Below are 25,542 nucleotides of genomic sequence, written 5' to 3'. Positions count from 1 at the left end.
TTTTTTTGACCCCCTTTGCCTTTTTTTTTCCCAAATGCCAAACTGTCCTTTTCAAACCCCTTTATAACCCCAAAAAAAACCCCCCCTGGTCCCCCCAACCCTTTTCCCCCCTTCTTTTTTTTGGAGACCTTTCCTTTCACTCTTGTTGGTACCAGTCTGTCACAAATCACTCCTGACACTCTTCTCCACCCGTTCCCCCCTGCCTGTACTCCTTCTTCACCTCTCTTCCACATTCACCATTACTCTGAACTGTTGATCCCAAGTACTTAAACTCGTCCCCCTTTACCAGCTCTACTCCCTGCATCCTCGTCCCCCTTTACCAGCTCTACTCCCTGCATCCTCACCATTCCTCTACTTTCCCTCTCATTTACACACATATATTCTGTCTTAGCCCTGCTGACCTTCATTCCTCTGCTCTCTAGAGCATATCTCCACCTCTCCAGAGTCTCCTCAACCTGATTCCTCCTCTCACTACAGATCACAATGTCATCTGCAAACATCAAAGTCCACTGTGCCTCCTGTCTGATCTCATCTGTCAACCTGTCCATCACCACTGCAAATAAGAAAGGACTCAGAGCTGATTCTTGATGTAATCCCACCTCCACCTTAAATGGATCTGTCACTCCCTCTGCATTCCTCACCACTGTCACACTACCCTCGTACATATCTTGCACCAGTATTACATACTTCTCTGCCACTCCCAACTTCCTCATACAATACCACAACTTTTCTCTAGCCACCCTGTCATATGCTTTCTCCAAGTCTACAAATATACAGTGCAACTCCTTATGACCTTCTCTGTATTTCTCCAATAACACTCTCAGAGCAAACACTGCATCTGTAGTGCTCTTTCCTGGCATGAAACCATACTGCTAATCACTAATCATCACTTCCCTTCTGAACCTAGGTTCTACTACTCTTTCCCATAACTTCAAGCTGTGACTGATCAATTTTATCCCTCTGTAGTTACTGCAGCTCTGTACATCACCCTTAAAAAAACTATTAAAACTATTAAAAAACCGAAGCTTCCAAACTGACTTAGTAAAAAACTTCAATAAATGGAGGCTGACACCAAGCTCAAACTGTTACTGAACGCTTTTGTTCGATTTATTGTTTGTTCACAAACTTCATTAGCATGTTTGAATGAATTGCTACAGAGCACTGGTTGTTAAATAAGAAACAAATGGAAAAACATGGTCATAATTACTTAAAATTCATTGGTGGTATCATGTAAGGCATTGTTAGGTGAAAGTACACAGATATCATTGGTTGCTTAACTATTCGAATGTCTAGTTGACAAATTCACAGAAATCATTGGTTGTTTGGCTTGTGCTTTTGACCAATGGAGGAAAGCCTTAATGTTGAAATTCGACTGGTTGAGTGGGTGGGGTAGGGGAGACAACCAAGTGATTTACTTGTCGTCCAATGAATGAGAGGTTGGTGATGCTTGTTTAGTACAGGCTACCCATGACATTTTAGAGCGCATTTGACGTTAAGGTTTTCGTTGCGCCCCATGTGCTTGTCTGCTTGTAAAAGCAGCTGCCATCTCAGCTCTTTAAGCTCAAGGAGCGTGTCGTAGTCACCAAAGAAGGGTTGGATTTGTTCAAGAAATAAATAAAATTTGGAGAAGTTGCAGCATGTTGTTCTGTGCCTGCCTACAGCATTGTGGTGGTCGGCAGATGAGTAGCTGCGAAGTGCTCTTTGATTCTGTCCGAGAATCTTCTAATGGTTTTGCCAATATAGAACCTGGGGCATGTGTCGCAGTAGACCGCATAGACCACCAGTGAGGAGTGGCAGTCTTGCCCCTTCATGTGTACTCTATAGTTGTTGTGCTGGAAGGTTTACTTGTTGCCCGTGTGGATGTAACGGCAAACTACACATCTACTGCAAGGGTGTAGTCCTGTGGGACTGGGGTTGGTGGTGGTGGTGCTGGGTTGAGCGTGGTGAGAGTTATCATTTTCGAATGCTGATGTGAGTGTTTTAGTTTTTTTGTAGGTAAAGTTTCGTTCTGTGCCCAAGATATCTCTCATGGTTCGGTTGCCTCTGATAATGTTCCAATTCCTGCCTTTGATGTTCCGAATGTGTCATATCACGGCTGATAGGAGTTTGGAAGCTGCTGGTTCTGTCTGCGGCAGCGTTGATGGTTTTGGGGGTGAAACCGTGTGTGAGGATAGGTTGATGCCTATCCCTTCTGTGGGCTGCATCCTCGTGAAACACTTCGGTGATGAGGTTGATTGGGTAGTTTTTGAGGGTAAACGTGGGCTAGGAATTTACTCTCTTGGTAGAAAGTGCTGTCCTCGTAGATCAGACGGGACATGCGGATAAACTGATCCTTGAGCACATTTTTCTTCATGAAGAAAGGGTGCTGGCTCCTAAAATCATGGAAATTGTTCCTGTAAGTTCCTTTGCGGAACACATTGGAGCTGAGGGTCCCGTTGGATGGGTTAACTGAGATCTGGGTGTCCAGAAAGGTCACTAGTTTGCCTCGACCGGAGGCAACAAACTCAAGGAAGGGGATGCTTCTGTTGAGGGTGGCCCGGAAGGTGTCTAATTCTGTACTAGGGTCATCCCAATCGAAGAAAATATAGCCAATATAGCGACAATATAGTCGGACCTGATGGAAACCTTGCAAATGTACTAAAGTTTCTTTCTCCCACGTGCACAGGACTAGGTTGGCGTATGCGGGGGCCATTTTGGAGCCCATCGCTATGCCTTTGGTCTGCTTGAATATTTCATCGTTAAAGGAAAAAAAAAGGTTATTAAGTACTACAGTGGTTAACGTTACTAGGATTTCAGTTTTAACAGCATTAAACTTGGCGTACTTGTATAAAAATACTTCTAAGGCTGCTAGACCCTCCCTGCGTGGGATGTTGCTGTATAGTGCAACAATATCAAGGGTAACTAGCGTGCAATTTTTTTAAATTTACATTACTTTCGTGCAACATATTCAGAAAAGAATACATTATCAGAAGCTCTGGAAATCTTTACTTAACTAGGTTCTGAAAGACTAGGCATGATCAAGGTCCTATTACTTAAGATTAATTTACTCAGATCACTCATTAAACTTTGTTCATAAATGCAGTTTTACCACATAGTTTGATACAGTGGTAGCTTTCACTGTAGATGGTTTTATACTTTTCTTTATTATTTTATTTGTGCTTTTCACTTAACTATTTAGTGATAAGTGTATAATCTGTTACATATCCTCTCAGCTTGGTACATAATTTTCTTGCACATCTTAATTGTATTTGCATTACTTTTTTTATTATTATTATTGCATAAAAGAATAAAAATTATTTGAAAAAAAAAAAGTAATGAAAAAAATCCTCTTAGAACAACACATTTCTTGAATGAAACTTTAAAAACATGTTTGTGTATACATACATAAAAACTATTTGCATTTATTATAATATGTCTTTCTTCTTAAAACTGTCTTGTAATTAACTCCATAGTTCAAGCCTGGTCCCCTACAATATGCATCCAATAAAATTGCCTATTTGAACTCCCTATAGTCAAGTTCCCCATCTCTATCCCCATTAAAATTCTGAGGAACATGGTCAATAACTCCAAAGTAGAATTTACCTCCATTCTTATTACCCAAACAGGATAGTGTCCTTATAAAGAGCATTATCCAAATTATTCTTTTTCATAGCATAATAATGTTCATAAATCCTGTTTCTCAATTGTGTTGGTCTTTCCTATATAGAATGAAGGACAGACCGAACATTTGGCATTTTTTCAATTAAACATCCCAGGAACCTGCCAAACCCTTTGCTGAGTACAAACCTCAAAAATGGGACTTCAGAAATGTATTTACAAGTTAGAGCTTTTGCACTTAAACATGCCTCCACCTTTTTTGACCCCCTTATTGTGTCAGATTTAGAGTTTTACAGATGCTAATATTAGAAGAGGTGATTTTAATAACACTGTTGAAATATGTGAGTTGAAATGGATTATTTCAATGAGAGCTCAAGAATTTCCAGGGCTTAATAGTGGTGTTTCCCTTAAGCCTGCCTTATGGCGTTGACTAGGATTATGTTTTTACCGGATTGGTTTGTTTTTATTGTTTTTTTATTGATTGGCTATGCCGGATTTTTAACATATGAAGTTTTAATGCATTTTGTATTTGGTCTGAAGAAGCCGTATCCCCACAAAAGCGCTAACCCTTTGACTTTAAACCAGTTGCTCTTAATTGATTTGATATCCTTATTTACTTGGACTGTGTCAATTGACTCATATATTTTTGGTTACATTTTCCCACATGCTTTTGGGAGACATGATGTATTGTTTTGCAAATTTTAGCTGGGCCTAGATTTTTTTCTGTAAGAAAAGGGTTCCATCTTGCAACCCTATCCCATAGCCCATAAATATGGAGAATATGGGAGATTGTTGTCACATGTAATAGACAACCAGTACTTGCCAGAAATTCCTGCAGCTCTTTCAGTGTTGCTCTAGGTCTCTTGGCAGCCTCCCTGACCAGTTTTCGTCTTGTCTTTTCACCAATGTTGGAGGGATGTCCATTTCATTGCAATGTCACTGTTGTCCCATATTTTCTCCAGTTTTTGATGACTGTCTTCACTGTGTTCCATAGTATATCCAATGCTGTGAAATTTTTTTTGTACCCTTCTCCTGACTGATACCTTTCAACAATGAGATCCCTTTGGTGCTTTATAAGCTGTCTGCAAACTATGGCTTTTGCTGTAGCAGGCAACTGAATAAATGTCAGGAAAATCCTACTAGGACAGCTGAACTTTATTTGGGGTTACTCAGAGTCTCTTTAATTGATGGCAAGTTTGTACCCAAGAAGACTGAATGTTGTAATTAAATCAAAAGGTTCTTCAACAGAGTATTAGTGTAAGGGTGTGCATACTTGTGCAACCAGCTTATTGTACGTTTTTTATTTTTTTATATATTTTTTTCTCCTAACAGATTTGTTTTTCAGTTGAATTGTAGAGGTTATAGATCACATTATAGGTGGGAAAAGTTTGGAAATGATTTATTGCAGCCTCATTTTTTTTATATCACAAAAACCTGGCATTTTAACCTGGGTTTGTAAACTTTTTATATCCATTACAGCTAGGGATGCTGTTCCATTCGTTGAGGATAGAATGAAGATTGATGACATTAGATAAAAAAGTTACATGCTTACCATAATGTTCTATTTGTGTTGTTCATTCTTCAACCCCCATCCGTGTTTTTTGGAGAAACGAATATTTGCATGGTCTCTAAATAGGTATGTTTATATGTATATATGACTTTGTACGTGGCTTTCTGTAATTCTCTTTATCTTTCTTTGCTAATATAGCAGCAAACAAGATCTGAGGTAATTGGGTAGGTGCATTGTGGTAGGGGAGAAGCTTGAGAGATCTTGTGGCTGCGAGTGTTCGCATCAGCCAGGTGATATCCAACGGATTGGATGTGCGAGTGTGTGCTTTTTCGACTGGGTTTCTGCCTTCCTTTCTTCCAATATGGCAAAAAAGTCTAAGAGCACCACCAGATTTAAGCAGTGCTAGGAGTGCGGAAGAAAAATACCTAACTCTGACAAGCACAATTCTTGTGTTTATTATTTGGGTGCTCCTCATTTGGATTCAGAGTGCTCAATTTGCCAGGGCTTTAGTACTAGGGCCCTGATAGAAGGTTGCAATAAACTCATAGTTAAAGGGCTTCTTAAAGCCTCCTTTGAAGAAGCTTTGTCCAAGGCCAGTAAGTCTCGTAAGGCCTCTGATTCCAAAGCTAATCGTTCCGTGCCGACATCTCCATTAGCACTGACATCTGAGAAACACAAATATGTTGGTTCCTCTTCGGAACCAAAACCAAAGGTTCCAAAACTCACGGAACGGATTGATTTCTCGCCACCAGCTATATCGGCGCCATCACCACCCTCTACAGCACCGGGTAATGGCACCAGCATTGACACTGGCTTCCTTAGTTTCAGCCTTTGTGCTGACATCTGCTGCTCTGCAGGTTATATCTCCTCCTTCGGTACCAAAGACTGAAACTTTCTATGCACCCAGGATGAAATATTCCCTGTCTGTTGACCCCTTCCTGGGTCAGCTTTCTAGCCCATTTATAGAAAGGTCAGAATCTCCCCTCCAGACTTGTCTGTTTGCTCCTTCAGGCATCTTAATGAAGTAGACTTAGTGAGGTTGGTGGATCAGTGACTGACATCTAGGAGTCGTACTGATGTTCTTCATCTCACATTGCTGCAGTCCTTACACTTGGGTAGTCCGCTGTCCTCGGTCGGCCCGAATATCAAAGTATAAGGCTGACGTCGGTCAAGGCGCATTTGACTGACATCAGGACGTCAGGGTACAAATGCGCATGACCGACGTCATATCCTCAGTCTTTTTTGCCGCATGGTCCGATGCAGAAGCAGCATTGCAAGTGCCGGTTGGCGTTCTGAAATTTTTCGATTTCGGAGTTTCAGACCGAGTCAAAAGTTGGCTAAGTACCCCGTTGGGGAATATTGTGGTTTTTTCTTGCCTCAGTGGTTTGCCGGATGTCAGAAAAAGTGAATAATTGTATTTCTTGTGGGAAACAGATACCGCATAGAGACTATCATACTTTGTGTATTCCTTGTTTAGGGCCTGAGCACGACGTTGTTGGGTGTCGCTCTTGTGCTAGATTCAATAAGCGCACTATAAAGAGAAGGTTAGATTGTGCCAGGTTAGTCTTTGGGAAGCGGTGCAATTATAAAATGCCGTCGGATGCTCCGCGACGCTTCTTCAAGAAGCGCAAGGACAAAGCAGTTAAGTTTAGGTTAGAAGAACCGTCCGTACTGGACGCCGGTTCTTTAGAGGTGTCGGTGGAGCCAGTGGTTCCACCGAGGTTTCTTTGGGATCCCAGGGAGACTTTGTTATTGCAGGATGTGGCCTCTCAGGAGGCAGGTCAGGCTGATGGGGCTTCTCAGGTTACTATACTCCCTCCCTTCCTAGGGTGGTTAGGCCCTCTCCTTCTGTTTCCAAGGCTTCTCCCAGAGGCAGGCCAGGTTTAGCTTCAGTTGGTGTCACCCCTAGTTCTTCAGGAACTGTGCCCAAGAAGCATATGCTTAAAATGGCAGAAGATTTGATTACTTTGATTAGGGGTTCTTTGCCCCTCCTGATAAGAGACCTAGGGTGGAGCCTGAGCTAGGAGTTTTGAGCAGGCTTCGATGTTTCAGAGTCTTCGGCTGAAGACTTGCAGGAGTATTCCCCTTATTCTGATTCTGATGTGGATGATTCTACTCCTCCTGCTTCTCCTCCTGAGGATTTTTCTTTTTCAGAAACTCTTCATTCCATGAGGGAGCATTTTAAGTGGGAAGGTCAGGACTTCTCTGATTCCAGGAAAAGGCTTAGGGAATTTTTGTTTTACCCCAGCATAGGCCTTTGGCTATACCTCCTGTTTTGGATGTGGTGGAAGATGTTTTTACAGAGGCTTCTCTTAATCCTGATTCTTTGCCTCCTGCTCCTGTTAAACCGGATAGGTATTACAGGGTGCCTGAAGCTCATAAGTATCTTTTAAGAGTCCTAGGGCAGACCCAGAAACTGTTAGTCAGGGGCCTAAAGGTGTTAAGGCTTCTGTTGTCAAGAATCCGGTTCCTACAGATAAAGAGGCCAGGGCCTTGGATAGATGGGGAAAGAAAGTTTGTACTTCTTCCACTCTAGCTATGAGGGCTTTGAATTGCCAGTTTCACATGTTGAAATACCAAAACTATCTCCTTTCACAATTGAAGTCTAAGGTTGATGCTCTGGCCGAAGGTATTGATTGTAAAGAGTTACAAGATTTAGTACATGTTTCTGAACAGGTGGGTAAGCATTCTTTGCAATGTGGTTTTGATGCTGTACAGGCCTCGTCTAGGGTGGCTGCCACTGGGTCAATTCTTCGCAGGCACGCCTGGCTGAAGGATCAGAATTTATCTGACCATGTTAAAACAAGGATTTTAGATGCTCCTTTACAATCTGATGTGTTGTTTGGTTCTCCTGTTGAGGCAGTTTTAAAGAAAATGGAAGACAAGGCTAAGTCTATGCAGACTGTTAAAGATTTTTTGCAGGTTCAGCCTCCAAAGTTTAGTAGAAATTGGCCTACTAAGGGGTGGACGTATCCTTCTTATGATTCCCAGTCTAGGGGTAGATCTAGACGTGGTAGGGGCAGAGCTCAGGGCTCTTTCAGGCCTAGAACAGGAGTTCTCCTGCACAGTCTTCGGTGAGGGCAGGGGTCAGTCCTTTCGTAAACAGACCCAATGACCTACCTTTTCAGCTGCCAGAGCCCTCTCGTCTGGCAGCACCTTTGGGAGGAAGGTTGGCACTTTTCAAAGAAAATTGGAGTTTAATTACCCAAGACAGATGGGTATTGGATATCATACACCACGGTTACAGGTTTTATTTCCGCATCTTGCCTCCTTTCAAAGGCATGCCAGACGTTCCTCCTCAACAAAGAATAGAGGCTCACAAGCAAATTTCTCTGTTACTCCAAATAGGGGCCATACAGCCGGTCCCTATGCCAGAAGTGGGCCTAGGATTTTATTCTCGCCTGTTCCTAGTACCAAAGAAAGGGAACACGTGGAGACCAATTTTGGACTTATCTATCCTCAACACTTATCTGGACATTCCCAAGTTCAAAATGTTGACGTTACAGCAGCTTTTACCTCTGCTGGGCAAAGATCATTGGATGGTAACTTTGGATCTCAAGGAGGCTTATCTTCATGTTCCTATCAGACTGAGTTGCAGGAAGTATCTGCGTTTTCGAGCTGGGGCTTCTCATTATCAGTTCTCTGCATTGCCCTTTGGCTTATCTACTGCGCCCAGAGTGTTCACAAAAGTTCTGGCTCCAGTGATAGCTTTCCTCAGGTTAAAAGGAATACAGATCTATCCTTATTTGGACGATTGCCTGATTCTGGCTCAAGGAAGGGACGAGCTTCTTCATCATTTGGATTATGTGATAGCAGTGCTAAGATGCCTGGGGTATTCTGTGAACGAAATAAAGTCCAGTCTAGTACCCTCTCAGGACATGTGCTTTCTGGGTGTGAGACTGAATACAGCATCCCAGATGGCCTTTTTGACCCCTGACAAACAAAAGAATCTTTCCCTTTACTTTCATCAGTTGTCTCATCAGTCCAGGCTGACTGCAAGGACAGTCCTTCAAGCCTTGGGGTTCATGGCATCTTGTATTCTGGTGCTTCCCAATGCCAAATTGCATATGAGGAAGCTACAATGCTATCTCAAAAATGTATGGACACAGCACTGCCAGGATTTGGACACTGTCATTCAAATAATACCTTGCATTCAAAAGGAATTGTTGTGGTGGGCTCAGGAATGTCACCTAAACAAGGGACTCTCTGTGACCCGGCCAGAGGCGAGTCAGATTCTAACGACAGATGCCTCAGAGAAAGCTTGGGGAGCTCATCTGAATGGAAAGTGGATACAAGACAAGTGGCCTGCCAGACTACAACATCTACATATCAACTTGAAAGAGATGTTAGCAGTCCAGTTTGCATTAATAGCTTTCAAGGATTTACTTCTTCCAGGGCAGGTGTTGATTCTAACAGACAACACAACTGTCATGTGGTACATCAACAAGCAAGGCGGAGCACATTCTTATCCTCTATGCAGGCAAGCAATGATTTTGTGGGAGACTGCTCTCAGTTTACAGCTAAATCTTCAGGCAAGGTTTCTGCTGGGAGCACAGAACTCCTTAGCAGATGTGTTGAGCAGACAAATTATGGATCCCCACGAGTGGAAATTGGATCCTCATGTATTTCAGAAATTGTCAGTGTCATGGGGAACTCCAGACATAGATCTGTTCGCTTCTCCACTAAACCACCAGCTGCTAAAGTTTTGCACAAAAAGGTTTCATCCCACAGCTTGGAAAGTGGATGCTCTCTCTTTCAATTGGAGCAATCTTCATGTGTATGCCTTTCCGCCTCTGCCTCTCCTCCCAAAGGTACTACTAAAGGCCAGACAAGACAAGCCAAGGATGATTTTGATAGCTCCAGATTGGCCTCGACAGCATTGGTACCCATTACTGAGAAGCCTGGTACGGAAGCCTCCATGGCCTTTGCCTTCGATTCCACACCTGTTGTCTCAGGAGGACAGTCATTTGCTCAATGTCAAGCTTCACTCTCTGCACCTAACAGCCTGGCATATTCTGTTTTGAACCATAGTGGGCCTCCACTTCCACAGCAAGTTTTGAATGTTATTTTGGAAGCTAGAAGGCCTAGTACAAGGAAAGTGTACGCAGATAAATGGAAGAGATTTTTATTTTGGAGTGCAGCAAAGGATTTTGATGTTTCTGAGCCTAATTTAAGTGTGGCTCTTCAATATCTTACTGAGTTACTGGACAAAGGTTTGTCCTTCTCTTCTATTAAGGTTCATGCTGCAGCAATTTCGCTCACTATGATTGTGACCCACCATTGTTTTCTCATCCTTTGTTCAAGCAATTTCTTAGAGGGGCAAAGAATATAAGACCCCACGAAGAGCTCCTACTCCTGCTTGGGATCTCAATTTTGTGTTGGAGAAACTCACTCTACAACCTTTTGAGCCTGCAGCTACTACTGAATTAAAGTTTTTATCATGGAAGACTGCTTTTTTGTTGGCTATTACCTCTGCAAGAAGGGTTTCTGAGTTGCAGGCCCTTATGGCGGTTGAGCCTTTCTTAATTTTCCATAAGGATAGGGTATCTTTACGTACTAATCCTTCCTTTATGCCTAAAGTGATTTCTAGTGTGGCTTTAAACCAAACTATTCATTTGCCTACTTTTTATGCAAATCCCCAAAATAAAGGGGAAAAGATTTTGCACACTTTAGATGTACACAGGCAGTTGCGATATTATTTGGACAGAACTAAAGGGTTCAGGCAGTCTCAGCAGTTATTTGTTTCTTTTGCTTTGAGTTCTCAGGGCAAGCCTGTGTCAAAACAAACTATTTCTAAGTGGATTGGGTTTTGCATTGCTTTCTGTTATTCCCATCATGGCAAGGAGATTCCAGCTGGGATTAGGCCTCATTCCACTAGGGCTACTGCCACTTCGACAGCTTTTTTGAGGGGGGTGGCAACTAAGGATATTTTGGAGGCAGCTACTTGGAGTTCAGTGCATACTTTCTCAAGGCATTATCACCTACCACTTTACTCTAAATCCAGGGCTGGTTTTGCCACTGCTGTTTTGCAGGGCATTTTGGCAGCTCCTGCTTCCTTAGAGTTTGGCCATCCTCCCTTATCTCTGCTTTGGGATTCTACCCAAGTGTAAGGACTGCAGCAAAGTGAGATGAAGAACATAGTACAGTTTTGTACCTACCATAAATGTAGATGTTCGAAGATCCACATTGCTGCAGTCCAATTTACCCTCCCTCCTTCTCCTCTGTAGTTAGAGGCGGTTGTGTGGGTTGGGTTGTCAATATGATGTATATTGTATATATTGTACATATTTTTAGTGCTAGGATGGTTGGTTGTTTGTTTGCTGTCTTTTGGTTTTGACCTTTATTTTTAGGGTCTTCTGACATCTGGGGCAAGAAAAGACTGAGGATATGACGTCGGTCATGCGCATTTGTACCCTGACGTCCTGATGTCAGTCAAATGCGCCTTGACCGACGTCAGCCTTATACTTTGATATTCGGGCCGACCGAGGACAGCGGACTACCCAAGTGTAAGGACTGCAGCAATGTGGATCTTCGAACATCTACATTTATGGTAGGTACAAAACTGTACTTTTCTTCTCAGCCCCCTCTCCCACCTGGAGCAGGGGAGCATTCACCTAGCACGCCAACATGCATTCCTCTTCTGACCTCCTTGGAGATATTCTTTTTTTCAACACCGGCTACTCAGGCTCCTATGGCTCCAGTACCAACAGCATCCTTGTCTTCGGTTCCGGGCATGGATCTGACTCCCTTGGTACTTTTGGAATCTATGGGTTGACTTTTTTTTTTTTTTTATTCGGAGTCATCTTTAGCTCTTCAGACTATGGCGGCTGGGGGCCTTTCCTCTGCTCTGGCCTTGGAGGTGAGTCTCTGAGGCGAGGTGTGACCATGGTTCAGAGTTGGTCTCAGTTCTGGGCTCTCATTCCTCCTCAGGGGGGCCTGGCTTTCAGGCTATGAAGAGGGCTTTGGCCACCACAGGTTTCCTGGTGGCTTCTATGTTACCAGAGTCTCATCCCATGACTGCTGCTTACCCACAGCTTCCACCAATCTCCATGCCCAGACAGTGAGCTCCAAGGATGTAAAAGATTCTGACTAAGGATCACCCCACTTTTGAGTCCTCTGCAGATATTCCCACTGAACAGTACCTCAGAAGAAGCTGTATAAGAGGAAACCCCTTGGCTCCCCTAAAGAGTCGGTCACTAAGGATGCAGATTTATACTGCGGTGGTGGTGCTGCATTGTCGCCTCACAGCAAGACATTGTCCCGTTCGATTCTCAGCTATAGCGTCGTCTTTGTGGAGGCATACGTGAGTGGGGCGTGCCTTCGTTGAAGGTTGTGCGTCAGGCTGGTATCCCTGTGCGTAAAAAATCCACTACTAATCATTAGCGGACCGGAGTTCTGCTGTGGCGACCCCTAACCGGGAAAAGCCAAAACACACAAGCAAACAAACTGAGGATGCAAATTTCGATGGTGGGGAGCATCCCTCCCCCCCGGTCAACCCCAGAAGACGTCTCCTTTGGAGACCATCTAGAGATCCTTAAACAGAGAGGTAACTGGAAGTCCAAAGATCCTACCTCTGAGGAGTCTGTACTTGCAAGCCTTCAGAGCTCACCATCTACTTCCTGGGTGACTGCTCTCACTGACAATTTCATTAAGTTGATGCTCATCGGGATTGGAAGGCTCCTGACTCCATAGAACTGATTCCCCGGAGACCAGATAAAATACTCTCTTTTCCTGTGGAACATCAGTGCTGGGCAAAAGGATTAACTATAGATGGCGTGGTGGTGGCGGCAGCAGCAGACACTAAAAAGGAACTAGCTGAGGAAAGTTCCTCTGTTCAACTCCCCCTAACTGAGAGTCTAGGGTCATGGACAGATTTGAAAAGCGGTTTATGCATCATTGACCTTCACCCTTAGATCTTTGAATTTCATGGCACATTTCACTATCTTCCAGAGGCATCTGATCAAGGAGCTATTGGATACCCTAGCAGGAACTGTATCTGATGTGGTCCAAGAAAAAGTGGCCTCCCAGTTAGCTACCCTGGAGTCTATTTCTAATTTGTCCATGAGGCTCATTACACATGCAGCTGAAGGGGTGACCAGGTGAGCTGGTTCAGGTGTTGCAATTAGATGACACGCTCGGATGCGCTTGTGTGCGATTGCAGAGCCATTCATGTCTTTCTTCATCACTGCTCCTTTTGACGGATCTTTTGTTCGGCTCCAAAGTCAAACCCTAGCCAGATGTGAGAAAGATGGAAAGACCCTGTCCGCAGTTGACATAAATTTTTCTGCTCCCCAACGATCTTATTCTAGGAATCAGAGGAGTGGGAAGATGCGGTTCAAAAATACCAGATGCCTTTCCAGGACACATGTGATGGAGACTCCCCTCAAGACAGAGGGGGAAGCTCTAATGGAAGATGCCATTCTAGAGGCAGGAGTGGCTTGCAGAATCAGGGTTCTAGAGATTCCTTCTCTTGCCAGCCTTACCAGCGCTCCTGATAGGGGACCTGATTGCTTACTTCTGAAAGCAGTCGCGGAAAGGTTTTCTTTGCACCCAGCAACCTGGTGACAAATAACCACAGATGCCTGGGTTCTGAGAATTATTATCAAAGGGTACCTTATTCCCTTCATTCTTTATCGAAGAACTCGAACAAGACTCCCTGATGTTCTACCCAATCTGAGGTACTAAGCAACCTTAGAAATACAAAAGCTGCCAGAAAAAGATAGTAATCCAAGAAGTCCCACCAGACCAGATAAAATTCGGATTTTACTCAAGGTTCTTTATAGTGCCAAAGAAGACAGGAGACTGGAAACCAATTCTGGATTTCAGCCTTCTAAACAGATTTGTTCATTGGTCAAAATTCTGGATGCTCTCTGTTCAGTCTATACTTCCATTTCTACAGGAAAAATGATTGGATGTGTTCGATAGACCTTCAAGACACGTATTACCACATAAAGTTGGACAAAGACTCAAGAAGGTTTCTCCACCTTCGGCTGGGAGCCAGTCACTTTCAGTTCAGAGTGCTGCCCTTTGATCTCCCCATAGCCCCCAGGGTGTTCACCAAGTGTATGGCAGCAGTAACAGCTCACTTGAGACTGCACTGATTACTGATGTTTCCATATCTAGACGACTGGCTTATCACCACTTCCACCAGACATCTACTGCTTCAGACAACAGAATTCACTCTACATTTGTTCCTGTATCTTGGCATCACAGTCAGTCATACAAAGTCTCAGCTGACTCCCTGTCAGGATCTACAATTCATAGGAGCTCATCTTAACATCCTCCCATGTGTAGCCTTCCTTCCCCTTCACAGATTATAGAAGATAAAATCCCATGTACATTCTGTTCTACGCACAGTACCAGCTCTACTAGTGCTTCAGGCATTGGTGTCCATGGCAGTGACTGTCACTCTGGTCCCGCTAATGAGATTCCGCATGAGATTAATGCAGTGGCTGCTTGTGAATCAATGGTCTCTTCTAACCATCCAATGAAGTACCCCATTTTTATCACCAGTCACTGCAAAAAGGTTCTGTCCTGGTGGATGGAATCTGAAAAAATGTTTTGTCCCTCTTCAACCCAAGGCCATAGTGACCACGGATGCTTCCCAGATGGAGTGGGGTGGGGGCATTATCTGTGAAGGAAAGTCCAAGACACTTGGTCCCCAGTAGAGGCCATTCTGCGTATCAATCTCCTGGAGTTGAGGGCAGTACTATTAGCATTGCAAGCATTTCAATCTGTCCTCCCTCAAGGAGTGATTTCAGTCCAATCAGACAGCATGTCTGCAGTCTGGTACATAAACAAGGGGCAACCAAATCCTGCCCGCTTCCCCATTGACAAGCCCTCACAGTGTTGCAATGTGCCATTGCCTCCACTTGCTTTGTGATAGCATCGCACATCCCGGTGAGTTCAAACGCGATAGTGGACAAGCTCAGCAGATGCATTCTACTGCCTCACAAGTGGTCTCTCAATCCCGATATAGCGAAGAGGATTTTTCATCACTGAGGCCAGACTTCCAGTGACCTTTTTGCATCAGCCCAACGCAACAAGTGTAGAAGCTAGTTTACCCTAGTCCCCCTTCAGGCGGAGTCCCAGAGAGACGCTCTTCTCCTCAACTAGCCCCCCCAAGTCTCCTCTGTCCCTTGCCTTCTGATCCTACTATTTCTCAAAAAAGCAGCCAGGTTGAGAACCAAAGTGATCCTCATTGCACTCTATTGGCCTCGACAAATTTTGTTTCCCTTCCTATGGCCTTGTGTAGTTCACAGTCTATGGATTCTGGACCCCGTTCCAGACCTGCTCTCTCACCCTGTGAGAATGGTGCATTCCACTCCAAGTTTCAGGCCTACTTCTTGGTTCTTCCAATTCCGTTATTTGCCAGACATAATGATGTACCGTCCCCAGTGTGGAAAATTCTGCTGGCATCTCATAAACCATCCACCAGAAAACTCTACCTTAGTATGTGGAAGAGACTTTCAATCTGGGCTTACGATAATGATCTTGACCATTTTTGTGCTCTTGTGGAAAAAGTTTCAGAATTTCTGGCTAGCCTTTTTGCTAAAGGAGCTTCTGCCTCCACAGGTAGTCATTCTAGCTGCCATCTCTAATTTCCATAATGGCTTCGGAGACCTCCATTTAATTTCATATAGACATTATAAGGCCTTCCTGAAAGGAACTGTACGTCTAAAGCCTCCATTTTAAGACCCTCTACCCCTATGGGATCTGACTATTATTCTGCGGTCACTGTTATTTACCCCCTTTGAGACAGCGGTATCATGCGACTTAATGTTTTTCCTGGAAAATGCTTTTCCTCGTAGCTATAACTTCTGTAAGATGAGTGTCTGAGTTGCATGCCTTTTGCTCAAAACCCCCCTTACTTAATTTTTCATAAGATTAGAGTTGCACTCTGATCCAGTCCATCCTTTCTTCCGAAGGTGGTCTCAGAGTCCAACATTAATCAACCCATAGACTTGCTTGTTTTCTTTGCCAATTTTTTCAGCAAAGGGGAATATTATCCACACTTGTTGGATGCTCACAGACAATTACGTTTCTACCTCAGCAGAACTAAATAATTTCGGAAATCAGAACATTTGTTTGTTTCCTTTTCTGACCCAACTTTAGGGAAATCTGGTTCCAAAATTACCTTATCAAAATGAATGAGAGATTGTATTACTTAAATTTATAATAAAATGAATCTCAAGTGAACTGTACCTGTGAGAGCACATTCCACCAGATCAGTTGCCACTTCAGCTGTTTTCCATTCCAAGGCTTCCATGAATGAAATGCGTGCAGCAGCAACGTGGGCTACTCCACATACCTTTATTACTTATTACAAATTGGATCTGGTCTCCAGGGGAAGGGCTTCCTTCCATTCTATTCTTCTCAGGAATATCCTTCCACAGGTCCACCAAGCACCTAAAGTAGCTGAGGACTCTGACCCATCTGTCAGAATAGATGAAGATTGACAACATCAGATAAAGAAGTTATGTTCTTACCATAATGTTCCATCTGTGTTAACGATCTTCATCTATTCTTGGCATCCCTCCCTCCTTTCCCCTTCTATGGATTCCTGGAGGAGTGAACCTTGGTCCTGGGTGTCTTGTTAGGATGCACCTTGGACATGGCTTCTTCATTTCGGTTAAGTTTCTTCTGCTTTTCTGTAAGTCTGCAAACTTTATTTGAGGTATTTTAGAGAGGGACATTGTGGGTAGACTCTTAGCTCGAGAGATTTTTGGCCGGCCTGAGCATAATCGAACTGCCAAGATTAGATGAAGATAGACAACACAGATGGAACGTTATGGTATGAACACAACTTTATTTTCTTCTAAACATTCAAAAGATGTTTCCCAGGATAGTTGTGATCCAGAAGTCTTTTCAAGCCTAGCTGACTGTGGAGCTACACCATTTGTCTCAGTTGTTATCCCCTGGCCTTTTGTACTTTATTTATATAAAGATTCATCTCTCAGCCATCTCTACCCATAAATTCTCTCCTGTCCCAGCTTTAAGTGAAATTGTTTTTGAAAGAGGTTTTACATTTCAGTCTATCTTAAAGATAGGCAAGGAGAAACTTATTTTGTTTTTCTATTACAGATGACTGACTATTGGGGTTAATTTTAAGCTCTTATATGGGAAAATAGTCTCTCTCATGACTTCTGCTAGAAATGTTGATGAGTTAGCAAGCTCTAATGGCTAGTCGATTTTATGTTTTTCGTTCATTGAGACATGTTAACTTTGAAAAGAAATCCTTCATTTATGCCTAAAATTCTAGTGTTAACTTTGTGCCAGGCAATTCATCTACCTATTTTATTTATAAAACTATGAAAATAAGGTCAAAATAATTTTCTGCGTTAGAGACCCATAGGCAGTTCACATTTTGCATTAACAGTACAAAAACCTCTGGGAATTCTGATCAACTGTTTATTCGCTGTGAAAGCGAATAGAAGGCATAGTCAGTATCAAAACAGTAAATGTCTAAATGGCAGTCTCATGCTATTTTTTTTTGTAAACACTTATTAGAAGTAAATTTGGGTCACCGCCCGTTCTGCCAGGTCTTTTGGTATCTTCTGCGGGTTTTCGGCAAGTGGTGGAATCAAAGTATACTAAAGGTAGCTATCTGGTCATATGTTTGTTTAGAAAGGACTAGAAATTGGACTCTTCCTGTAGGTCCTGAGCAGGCTTGGCAGTGTTCTCTGGGGTCTGTTTTGGCTGGCAGTGTTCTCCGGGGACTTTTGGACTCTTATTCTTCCTCCCTTTTGTCCTAAGCTGTGATTTTTGACACAATTTAGGCTACTGTAGAAGGGATCTAATGATTAACATAGTACAGTTGTGTTAGTGAGCTTACCCAGCTCAGTGGGTGTTTGAATAGATTATTGCAGAGTAGGAACACCCTTCTATCTCCCTTCTGTTTATTTTTCCCTTTTTCCTTACTCGAAGCACGTACTTGGCACATAGGTAATTGGCAGGGTTTTAGCCTCCCTCACTCTGAGGCAAGAAAGCTGTTAAGGTTTGGCAACATAATCACTGACTTTATACTTCTGTCTTTGAACTGTTCAGTAGTTAAGCCACATGAATCATGCCGTAAAGGATTGAAGGCTGACTGGTTATGTCCTTTGCATGGTAACCCGTATAGCTTTGGCCACTGCCACAGTGATGTATTTAAACACCTGCTGTCTACTTTGTCATACTTTATTATGTTAAGCAGGCATGCTTATGATAAACTGTGCCAAATGCAGAGGCTTAGTTTAACAATAATACTGCGAGTACTTTCTTCAGGTGTACCACTTACAAAAGAAGATACTGTATGTGAAGTTGTTCAATCTCGCCTTCATTCTTACTGATGGGTTCGGAGCTGATCCTCGGCTTCGAGTTGGCCAGTTTGCAAAGCTCAAGGTCTCTAACAGCTCGAGGCCAAAGCCCAATCCCACAATGCACCAGTACATTCCTCAGATCTAGTTTGCCGCTGCAGTTGATCGTGCGTTTCTCTACAGCTCAGGCCATTGGAGAGAACTTTTCTGCTATATTTTCTGAATAATTACCTTTTTGTTAGGTTTGTTATGTGATTGTTCAGGATGGTTTATCCGTTTTTTGGATTTTATATCCTTCTTTGATATATATCTCTCTCTCTAGTTTTTGGGTGTTGGCTCTGTTTTCTTCTGTTTGTAGCCATTTGTCTTATTTGCCCTTTCCTAAGCCGAGCTAGGCTTTTGCAGTTTTCTGCAATTTTTTGTTAGCCAGTTAGGCTCTTAGCTGGCTGTTGGCTGTTTTCTGTTGTTTATTTTAGCCTGTTAGGCTTATTCTTTTTGCAACAGACTTTAGGAAGTTACATTAAGCTGCCTTTTAGTTCTTGTAGCCGGTTAGGCTTAGTTTCATTTACTGAGAGGTCGTTGCTGTTTTCCTTCCTGACTTGTCGCAATGTCTGAGAAGGCAAAATCAGGGTTTAAAAGATGCCCTAATTGTAATCAAAAGATGTTGATAACTGATGGCCACTCCTCATGTGTGTAGTGCTTGGGTGAGGTCCATTTACATCAGGTTTGCTCAATTTGTCATGGGTTCAGCTGTAGAGTTTTGGCTGAAAGGAAATGTAAGCTAGTGGAGCGGGGATTGATTGTCTGCTTTCCAGTCAGACTTGGATTCTGCTCCGGGAGAACCAAAACCTTCTCCTGCCTCTTCCACTAGTTAAAAAAAAAAAAAAAAAAAGCTACTGTCTCGGCTCCATTGTCTTCGGAACCGACTGTACAGGTTGTTGGTTTAACCGGTCCCCAGTCTTGGAACTGTTATCTCTTACCTTGAGATCCCCAATTCTGGGTTCAGTGGCTCCATCAGTGGTTTCCTCTCGGGCTTCCAGAGACTCTGATTCAGACGTGGATCGAGTGGTGTGGAGACTTTTACAGGATCCAGTGCTTGCTAAAATTCTGTCTGCTTCGACTCAAGGAGCTTCGGAACCCACAGAGTCCACTCCTGTTGTTTCTGCTCCGACTCGAATCGAGACATCGGAGCCAGAGGGGACTATTCAGTAATTTGTGGAGCCATCGGTACTGACACTTACTTCTGACCTGTCGGTACCGACAGCCCTGATGTCCTCTGCCCAAGCAGCGGAATCTGGGAGCAGACACTCTCCTGTTGGTTCTGGGGGGGGGGTTTGAACCGAAACGTCGGTTCTGACTCTTCCTCTTGGGACTTCTACATGGGTGAGTTCATCTCCTACCTCGGTCTCTAAGCCAGCTATTCTGGTGCAGGAGGGGTCTTTTGTGTCTTCGGACCCGGGTGCTTCCTCGCATAGGAGCCATGGTGCCTTCGATGCATGAGGAGGGCTTTGTCCCCCCGGACTACCACAACCTCTGATATGGCCACCTCCTCCCGAAAGGCACCTGAATCTTCTCCGCTACCCCAGATTCACCGTAAGCGTAGGGACCTAGAGCCTCAGGACTCCCCTTTGGGGGAACCCTGCTTCTCTGAGACCTCCCCAGAGATTTCCACTGAGGAAGTTCCTCGGAAGAGGTTATGTAAGAGGAGACATTTAGATTCCCCCCAAGAATCCATCACGGACACCGATTTGGAGGAATCTGAAGGGTCCCCAAGTTCCCTCTATGTGGATATCTCCTTCGGGGATATCCTTGAGATCCTTAAGCAGAAGGGTGACTGACAGCCCCTAAGCCCTACCGAGGATGAATCGGTGCTCCTGAAGGCTTTCGAGTCCCAACCCTCCACCTCTTGGGTGTCTCTGCCCTTCGATGTGTTGATGGATCTTTTGTCTCGAATGGAGTGGGAGTCACCAGAGTCTATGGAGCCTGTTCTAGATGGCCCAACAAATACATTTCAGCACCTCAAGATAAGTACTTCTTATCCAAACCCGTACCTGTTGATGCCATGGTGGTGGCGGCAGCCACTAAAAAAGAGATGTCGGAGACTTCTATGTCTGTCCATCCTCCTAATAGAGAGTCTAGGATCATGGACAGATTTGGAAAGTGCAAGTGTTCAGTTCAGCGACCTTTGCCCTTCGGTCATTGAACTGTCTGACTGACTTCACTGGGCTTCAGAGAGATCTCCTGAAGGAGCTTGGAGATGCTCTCCAGTGTGCAGTAGCTGATTCAGCGGCAGACAAAGTGACATCTCAGCTTGCTACCCTCATCTCCATTGTAAACTCTTCTATGCGCCTGGTGTCTTACGCAGCTGATGGAATGAGTAGGGCAGCGGGTACAGGAATTGCTTTGCAAAGACATTCCTGAATGCAGTTATGTTCTTTTGCGGAACCTTTCATGTCGTTATTTGTGAATGCCCCCTTTGATGGTTCTTCCTCGTTTGAACCAAAAGTTAGAGACCCTTTCCAGATGTGAGCAATACGGTAAGACTCTATCTGCCGTAGGAGTCCATTTTTGTACTCCTACTAGACCTTATCCCAAAGGTCAACGGGGAGGGAAAATGTGGTTCCGTAAGATCCAAGGAGCTTTTCCGAACTCACAAGGTGAAGCCTCCTCCAGGGGCAGCGGGGGAGGCAATGGTGGAAGACGATGCCCATGTGGCAAAGGGGGTCCACAGAACCAGGGTGATAGGGATCAGTTCCTTGGGACGCCCTATCAGCGCTACTGAAAGGAGGCCCAACTGTCCTGCTCTGCAGGCAGTCGGGGGACGTTTGTCTTTGTACCTAGGCGCTTGGCTAAAAATCTCAGAAGACCGATGGGTACAAAACGTTGTATCCAGAGGATATTCCCTCCTCTTTCTCTCACAACCTAGACCAACAAAAGGAATCCCAGATTTTCCACCCAGTCTATGGGATGTGGCATCCATAGAGGTCCAAAAACTATTGCAAAAAAGAATCATACAGCCAGTCCCAGCAGACCAGCAAGGATCCAGAACTTAAGATTCTTTTTGGTACCAAGGAAGTCCGGGGACTGGAAACCTATTTAGACCTCAGCAGACTCAACAAATGTGTGGTAAAGACGAAGTTCCAGATGGTCACGCTTCAGTCCATACTCTCGTTCTTAGGGAGGGAGAATTGGATGTGCTCTATAGATCTCCAGGATGCATACTACCATATCAAAATGGCCAGGCCATCCAGGGATCATCTGCGCTTCAGGCTGGGAGCCAGTCACTTCCAGTTTTGGGCTTTGACCTTTGGTCTCACTACAGCGGCCAGAGTGTTCGCCAGATGTATGGCAATGGTCATGGCTCACTTGAGACATTTAGGAATCCAGGTGTTTCCTTACTTGGATGACTGGCTCCTTACCACTCCCACCAGACAGCAACTTGTTTGGGCAAGGGACACTGCCATAGATCTATGCTTACAGCTGGATATTATGATAAATTCAGAAAAGTCTGCTTTATTGCCATTGCAACGTACAGTCTTTATAGGAGCAGACTTGGACACGGTCAGCATGTCCTTGAAGCTCCCTTCTAAAAGTGTGATTACCCTTTGACAACAAATTGTGGATCTCCTGTAAAGACAAAATCACCAGCATCACAGATTCTCAAGTTGCTCGGCACTATGGCAGCAGCGATTATTGCAATACCCCTTGCGAGATCTCACATGCGCATTCTTCAGTGGCTGCTATTCACACAGTGGATAATTCAGGATTTACCAATGAATCACCCAGTTCCGATTACCATCTCTTGCAAGGACGATCTTCGGTGGGGGCTAACGTCCGAGGCAGTTACTATGGGATGGTCCATTTGTCCTCCCGACTCCAATTGCATCAGTAACCACAGGCGCCTCCCTGATCGGGTGGGTAGGGGCATTATCAGGGACGGACAGCCCACGGTACATGGCAGGCCCATAAGGCTCATTTGCACATAAACGTCCTGGAGTTGAGAGTGGTTCTTTTAGTGTTGTAGTCCTTTCAAGGCTCTCTTCCCCCAGGCACGATTGCAATCCAGTCAGATAACATGTCCGTAGTCTGGTACATAAACGAGGAGGAACCAAATCTTTACCCCCTAAGTTGAGAGGCTCTAAGATTATGGAAATGGGCAGAGTCCACCCAGCGTTTTCTAATAGCAACGCACATTCCAGGAAAATCCAACGTGATAGCGGACAGACTCAGCAGAGCTATTCTGTTGCCTCATGAGTGGTGTCTCAGGAACGAAACAGCAGAAATGATTTTCCGCAGATGGGGCCAGCCTTGCTGCGACCTTTTTGCCATCTCCACAAACACCAAGGGCAGCAACTACTTTGCCCTGATCTCTCAACAGGGACAACCCCCGAGGGATGCAGTCGTCCACGACTGGCCTCCAGGACTCCTATATGCTGTCCCTCTTTTTCCCCTGTTTCCTATAGTCTTGCAGAAAGACAATTTTCTGGGCAGGACACTTATCTTTATAGCCCCATATTGACCTCATCAAATTTGGTTCCCCTTCTTGAAGGTCTCATCTACTGGAGGAGCCTTGGATCCTGGACCCAGTGCCGGATCTGTTGAACCATTTGTCAGGAGCTGTTCACCCTTGTCTTCAGTCCATCAAACTGACAGCTTGGCTGCTCCAATTCCTAGAATAGCCAGGTTCCAGAATTTATCAGGAGAGGCTCGACATATTCTCTTGTCTTACAAATCTTCAACCAGGAAACTTTACCTCATTAAGTGGAAAAGGTTTTCCATTTGGGCACAGCAGAATAACATTGACCTTTTCCTGACATCCGATATTTTGGAATTTTTCACAAAACTGTTCTGTGAAGGAACTGCAGCAGCAACCATTCAAGTCCAACAGACTGCTATTTCTAATTTTCATATAGGTGCTTCTGAAAATGGTATTATGTCTAATAAGTTGGCTAAGGTTTTTTTGAAAGGTACGATGCACTTAAAACCACCAATCAGATCTCCTACTACTCTGTGGAACTTAAACCTAGTCCTGTCCAAGATTATTCTCCCACCCTTTGAACCTGCTTTCTCTTGTGAACTGAAATATCTTTCCAGGAAGACCATTTTCTTGGTGGCCATTACATCAGCACGCAGAATTTCGGAATTGCAAGCCCTTTCTGTTAGGCAACCGTACTTAATATTTTACAAAGATAGGGTTTCCCCTCAGAATGAATCTGTTGTTCTTACTGAAAGTGTGTTCAGAATTCACACTTAATCAGATGATTGAATTACCTGTTTTCTTTCCCAATCACTCAAATCAGTTGGAATATATGCTTCACAAACTTGACATCCATAGACAACTTCACTTCTATTTGGACAGGACAAAAGACCATAGAAGGGCTGATCAGCTGTTTGTTTCCTTCTCGGATTCTAAAAATGGTACACTGGTCTCCAAATCTATCTTGTCTAAATGGCTGTCTGATTATATATCCTTTATCTACCGTGAAGCAGGTATTGCATTACATAAAGTCAAGACTTATTCTTCAAGACCAGCTTCTACTTCTGCAGCCTTCTTGACCAGGTTACCTACTGATTCAATTTGTGCAGCTGCCACCTGGTCAAATCCACATACCTTTATATCTCACTACAAAGTGGACAAGGCCTCTAGGGACAGAGCTTCATTTGGGTCTGCTGTCCTGAAGCAGGTACTTCTGCGAGCCACCCAAGATTGTGGTACTGGGGACGCTACCCATCAGTAAGAATGAAGGATGGAATGAACAACTTCACTTAAAGAAGTTATGTACTTACCATAACGTTCCATGTGAGTTGTTCTTCTCACCTTCATTATTACGACCCCCCCCCCCCCACCTTCCTCCCATCCTATGTCTGGAAGTTCAAGAGGTTCTATCTTGGCTTTGGTTCTCCTGAGGAGTTTCCTCTCACAGTGGTCTTTATAATTTCCTTGAAATCTGGAATAGGTTTTACACTAGTTGGCAGCAAACAAGATCTGGGGAATGTAGTGGTGCATTGTGGGATAGGGCTTTGGCCTCAAGCTGTTGGAGACCTCGAGCTTTGCAAATTGGCCGACTCGGAGCCGAGGATCGGCTCTGATCCCATCAGCAATAATGAAGGTGAGAAGAACAACTCGCATGGAACGTTATGGTAAGTACATAACTTATTTTTTTGCTTGCTTCAGGCGCACTACCTACAAAAGAGAATATTGTTTTTGTTTTTTCAGGTCTTGTTATTGAATACTTGTCTGTTTCCTCGTCTGATGTTTTTTTTTTTTTTTTTGTTTGTATAGAGCAAGCAATCACAGTGATACTGTTCCTGTTGTGAGGTCCGATCATGTTTCCATGCCACATGTAATTGTTGATGATTTATATCGTGTGATAATAAAAGCTAGTGATACAATGCCAGTGGAAATAAGAAACGTCCCTCCTTTGGCTATAAAATGCTCACTAAAGGATATTGTTCCAGAGGATATGGTATGTAAGAGCTATATGGTTTCTTTTTTAGTTTGTGTCAGAATTTATCTTCTCAAGTAATTCTTCTTGCCTAATTGATAGTAATTTGGCTGAACGTTGGAGCCCAGCCCTGTGGTATAATGGGCTAAAGCTCTATGATGCAAATGGCACTTTAATAGCATGAGTGTTAGAGGTGCCTGTGGAGGGTTGGTAATGAGCAGCTGACATAGGTTCACCCATACTTGGGAGGGGAAAAAGAGAGAGAGAGAGGTAGCTTGACCTGATACATTAATGATGCCTAAAGGAAAGCAGAAAATCAGTTGAAGTGGCACATAGGCTCACACTGCAGGGCTTTGCGTCACTGGATCTGGGGAGGAATGGGTGATAGTATGCATATATTTCCCAGATTGCAGCCTGTCATGAGTTGGCTATTACTGTACTGAGAAGGGGTTAGGATTTGGTGTGCTGTTAGGCATTTAGCTCGGCTGTCAGTTGCCTGACTGTAGTCTGCTTCTGATGAGAACAAATGGGGTTGATTAGGCTATGTAGGTCCATATAAATGTTTCAAGCACTGGCATTAATGCTCTTCTAGCCTGCCTGTATACTAAAACAGTTGTTTCCATAAGTGTCCAGGCGGCTGTTAAAAATCTGTAAACTAGTGCTTGTTTAATGTAATTTGGTCTCTCAGAGA

The 25,542-nt window shown here is 44.0% G+C and overlaps 1 protein-coding gene across 2 annotated transcripts in view; it reads left to right on the top strand.

Annotated features, from left to right (window-relative positions):
* RNF17 (ring finger protein 17) overlaps nt 1–25,542 on the top strand; it is a 3,936,714-nt gene that overhangs the window by 775,536 nt on the left and 3,135,636 nt on the right. For both annotated transcript variants that reach the window (XM_044073290.1, XM_044073289.1), the window contains one exon: nt 24,689–24,872. In XM_044073290.1, coding sequence (XP_043929225.1) covers nt 24,689–24,872 — 184 coding nt within the window. The remainder of the gene's footprint in view (nt 1–24,688; nt 24,873–25,542) is intronic.

This window comes from Protopterus annectens, chromosome 5.part1, assembly GCF_019279795.1.
Source record: "Protopterus annectens isolate FY-2018-M chromosome 5.part1, PAN1.0, whole genome shotgun sequence".
Taxonomy (NCBI): Eukaryota; Metazoa; Chordata; order Ceratodontiformes; family Protopteridae; genus Protopterus; species Protopterus annectens.
The sequence above is the reverse complement of the archived record's forward strand: the minus strand, read 5'-3'. Positions and strand labels throughout refer to the sequence as shown.